At 31.5% G+C, this 5341-nt stretch overlaps 1 protein-coding gene across 1 annotated transcript in view; it reads left to right on the forward strand.

Annotated features, from left to right (window-relative positions):
* Positions 1 to 1115: 1115 nt before the first annotated feature.
* HELRODRAFT_166378 (hypothetical protein) overlaps positions 1116 to 5341 on the forward strand; it is a gene marked incomplete at both ends in the record, with an annotated part of 7073 nt that continues 2847 nt past the window's right edge. Inside the window, 2 exons of the mRNA XM_009033313.1 lie at positions 1116 to 1133; positions 2701 to 2801. Of these exons, the coding sequence (XP_009031561.1) occupies positions 1116 to 1133; positions 2701 to 2801 (119 nt within the window). The remainder of the gene's footprint in view (positions 1134 to 2700; positions 2802 to 5341) is intronic.

A 5341-nucleotide genomic window follows, 5' to 3' on the forward strand; every position in this document is an offset into this window, starting at 1 on the left:
TTGTTAATTGTAATTTGTTATAAATATTTATGATAGTTAATACATTTGTAAAATTATTAATAATTATTTTTTTTGGCCTTAGGATATATTATCCATTATTTTTGTTAGATTAATTTTCTTTTGTTTATTTGTATTCGTTGTTTTTGTTGTTGAACTTTCTTTTTCTTCGATTCAGAATGAGATATAGAAACAGCCCAATGAATAGCTATTCCAACAGCTCTGCTCTGTTACATCTTTCAATGATTGACTGATCGAATGAATGAACGAAAGATAAAAGTTTATTATTAAACCAGTAAATCAGATAAAGTTGTCGTTCAAGTTGTTCTTTAGCCTTCACAATCCTGTAACTTGCTTAATGCAGTTGCAAAACAAAGACGACATGAGGTAGTCCTGAGGTTATAAAGTTCTATCCGCTTATCATCACATGCTATAAATAATATATGTCTCGTTTCGGATAGGTTTCGAACCTGGTAAAGGCACAATGACAATGCAAAACTTGCGCCTCTACCGCCTGGACTAACGCTCCTTTGACATTAATATGCATATGTACATGAAGAACGAATAGTGGAATACAGCAAGCAAACACTCAGACTGGAGGAAAACAGCGTTACGTCAAAACGGAATACACCTACCTAGCGAACGTTGTTAATTAATTTATACACTTTCCTCCATGGATATATATAATATCCATGCTTTCCTCCCATCCTCAAATTATACACTTTCACCTTCAGTATATTAGGCTCTATTTAAATCTATTAAAAAACTAACAGCTTAACTCACTATATCTACGCCAGATTCTACAAAAATCGAACTATAGTGCATGTTCAGCATACTGATGAGTATTCAGTCGATAGAGGTTACTATGAACCAAAGACGTCTGAATTTCCATTAACAAATTATACATTTTCATATTAAGGAGATTGAGAACTAACATGGATCTAGTAAAAAAAAAGAGTACCAGCTTGAATCACCATAGCAGGCCACATTCAAAGACATCGATCTATAGAGCTTATTTCAGTTTAATTCATAGTAATCATTATGTAACGTTCGCTAGGTCTTCCAGTGCTGTATAAATGTACTAGAGCAGTAGTTCTGGAACTATAATACATGTAAATATGGCCTCCAATGATAACGTCCAAAATAAACCATCGTGCCCAAAAATATCAGGAACATATTAATAAATATATCTTCATCCTCATTCGAAAACACAAATAACATCTTGTACCAGTCGAAAGCGTTACACACATTAACACACACACATAAGAAGCACACACACAAACACACGCACACATATACACACACACAACGCATTTAAATATTGCACATTCGCAAACAACACATGAATTCTTGAGATAAAATAACTTTAACGAGATTAGGGGAGCATAAACAAACCAACCAATGCAGATGATGACCGGCGGTGAAGTATTCATGGCTGGTGTGGTGTGCCGGTTCAAATGTATATCTGGATTTCAACTAAAAACCTCTTTATCATAATCATTTGTTTTAACATACTTTATTTTTTTGTAAAGCAAGTCTCTAGGAAAAGCAACAACACGTACGCACACACAACACGCACACATATAAATATATATATATAAGAAGCAAGTATATCAAGTCATCCAACTCATCACATACAAATATACAAACGTACAGTATGTGTGTATGTGGTATGTGTGTGTGGTGTGTGTATACATATATACATTATACATATAAAAGGTTTGGCGTAATACATCACCTAATACAGCCTGGGTTGAATTGTTGAATTTTCAGATTTATTGAGTTTAGTTGAACTTTTGATGAATACAAATGAGTCGTTTAAGTGTTTTATTATTGATAAATAATTGTCGTTATTAAATAACAAATAATAATAATAATAACGAATAACAATAATAACAATAGTTAATTATTAAGCCTATTTCTTGTTGGTTATATAATTTCGTATCTTTATAAAATTTGAAAATTTTTTCTACAAAATTTAATGTTATTATTATTTTTCCGATTCAGGTATTTGTAAAATTATTATTATTATTATTATGTTTTATTTATAATTTTTATGTCATTTTGTTATTTATTATATTTCGCTATCCAAATTTTTATTTAATTTAATTTATGTGTCGGTTAATTTTTCTTTAACTGTGCCCTTATTTTTAATTTTATATATTTATATAACTGCCAACAAATTTTCCTGTCTGTTTATCTATTCATTCATCCGTGCATTCATTCATTCGTTCGTTTGTTTGTTTGTTCGTTCGTTCATTCATTCATTTATCCTTAAAACTATGCATTCGTTCATAATTCACCATTACCATTACTCTAGCTTACTCATTAATGCTATCCATCTATCCATCCATATATTTTTCAATCAATGCATTCGTTCTATCTATCCATCCATTCATGCAACTTTCCATCCATTCATTCCTCCATTTAATCATACTTTATCCATCCAACCATCCGTGCATTCATTCATTTTCCCTAAACACACGCCTCAAAGCGAAACAACATTTTCGCATGTTCTTAGCTGCCCCAACGTGCCAATGCGTCGTATAAACATCTCGTGCGTGATTCAAATATTTTATTTTTTTGAAAATTTTAACGGCATTGCTATAATGTGCCAGTAATTTTAATATTTTTTTCTTAATTTTTATTTTATGTTTTTTTCATAATTATGTAGTTATTATTATTACATCTTCAAAATCACAGTCGAAAAGGAAGAATCCGATCAAAATATATCAACACATCAATCCAGAAAAATTAATGATAATCTTTGACTTAAGTAAAATATTTTATTTCAAAACCGCAAGGTAGGTACTAATGTGTATTTTTTAGAAGGAATGATGGCGTTGTCATGGTTGGGCAGGGATACTATCTGGATTGTATGCTAAGGTATCCGCGCTTTTTACATGCAGTTTATGCCAGACCTGTACTCACGTTTGCTACTTCTGAGAAATCATTAAATTAGAATCATGTAAGTAGAAAAGACGCCTTTGCAGGTCTATACCATGGATATGGTCTATACACTGGTCTACATACTATGTATAGAAAGTTCAGGCCGAAATTTAATGTTTCGAATTTAAATTTGAAAGGGTATTTGTTTTTCTTTTTAGCGAAAATTTTCAAAACTGATAAATTATATTTATTAGACTGATTTGATAAATGAATTCGAGGGTCTGCTGTTAGTGCGGCTCACCTAGTATGATAATTCTTCATTCATTCATCTAATCGCTCTTTCCTTCCTTCATAAACTACTTAACTCTTTTATCTCTCTATCCATCCATCAATCTATTAACATATTTTTCCTTTCATCTGAACATCTGACCAATCATTTAATCATTCCTTCGTTTAATCATTCGTTCATTCATTCCTCCATTTGTTCATTCAGTCATTCATTTATAAGTTTGCTCATGTTTTTTTCATTTATCTGCATATTTTTCATTCATCAATCCATCCATTCATCATTCCATCCATCCATCCATATCTAGAGAACTAGGCCTGCTATATTTTCTGTTTCACGAGAATACCTCAAATGAACGCAGAAAAAACACATCCATAGATACGCTTGTGTACACACACACACACATGTATATGTACAAACACACACACACAAACACACTACATGCATATGTACACACACACACCACATGCATAAACACAACTGTATTCAAACGTACATAAAAAAAATTTTGTACACACACTCTTAGATGTACAAATTAATATACAGAAAACTATAGTACACATTTGTATATACACACACATACATGCACACATACAAATACACACACACACACATACAAAAACACATACAAGCAATAAATAATTAATAGTAAGAAAAATATTTCGAATTTTTTCATGTGCCTCTGGTTTCCAGTTTAATAAAACAGACGAGAAACTTTCAATTGTATGGAGTTATTCACGCACAAACAAACATACATACATACAAACACACACACACACACACATACCAACAGCATACACACACACATACATACACACGCAAACAATAATAAAAATATACCAGTACCAATAATACGTACATAATGCAGAGGTATCATTTGTCAAATGCTGACTAACCAACACATATATTTCGATACACATTTCCATATTAATACACACACACACACACACACACACACACACACACACACACACACACACACACACACACACACGTAGTATAGATTTACATCGTAAACCGTTTTAAAATATCCTTTATAATACACACACACACACACAGACACACACACACATCTATATGTGTGCACACATCATCATGACTAACCATACAAAGCGGCCTTTTGGAAAATTATTATATCAAAATAATACTCTTTAAAATTAACTCCCAATCTCTCTCTCTTTCTCTTTTTCTCTTGCTCTTTCTTTTTTTAAATCTTTCTTTCTCTCTCTTTCTTTTTCTATCTTTATTTCTCATTCTCCTATTTATCTCTAAATTTTTAGAGTCTTTGTTACTCATTTCCTCTTCCCATATCTTCCATTTCTTCCATCCTTCAACTTTTTTATACAATTTCTATCACATTTTTCTAAATTATTTACTTTCTCTCTTTTTGTATGTACTCTCTCTCTTTTCCCTCTCTTGCTTTTCATCCTTATCTCTCTGTCACAAACACACCTTCTTAAGTTTTCAAAATTTCAATTTCATCTTTTTTAAATTTTTCAATTTTTTCATGGTTTCTTTTATTCCATCATATCTTTTTTTCTTCATTTCTCTTTTCTCTCTCTCTTTTCTCTCTCTCTCTATTCTCTCTCTCTCACCCTCTCTCTCTCTCTCCCTTTCTCTCCCTGCCCTTTTCATTTGATTTCCATATCTTTCAATGGCGTATTTACGACCTGCCGACAAAATTATGTTACCATAAATTGACTTCTCATACGATCATTCTCAGCGTCATGACGCGCGCACGCAAACATACAAACAAACATACAAACAAACATACAAACAAACATACAAACAAACATACAAACAAACATACAAACAAACATACAAACAAACATACATACATACATTCATACTTCGTATGCACAAAAGAGATGAATGTATTAGTACATTCATGAAAAATGAATTCATAGATAAATAATATATATATATATATATATATGTGTGTGTGTGTGCGTGTGCGTGTGTGTGTGTGTGCGTGTGTGTGGTGTATTATAATTTATGAATAAAATCACAACGAAGGATAATAATAAAAAAAAAACATGAAAACAGAAGTTCACTGACATATTTTAAGCATTTTATTGCTATTGTCATATCATCATCATTATTATTAATCACTTATTGCTTATTAACTTTTTTCAGACTACTGCTACTGCAACAACAACTACTACACTT

This window comes from Helobdella robusta (genome assembly GCF_000326865.2).
Source record: "Helobdella robusta unplaced genomic scaffold HELROscaffold_9, whole genome shotgun sequence".
NCBI classification, from domain to species: Eukaryota; Metazoa; Annelida; class Clitellata; order Rhynchobdellida; family Glossiphoniidae; genus Helobdella; species Helobdella robusta.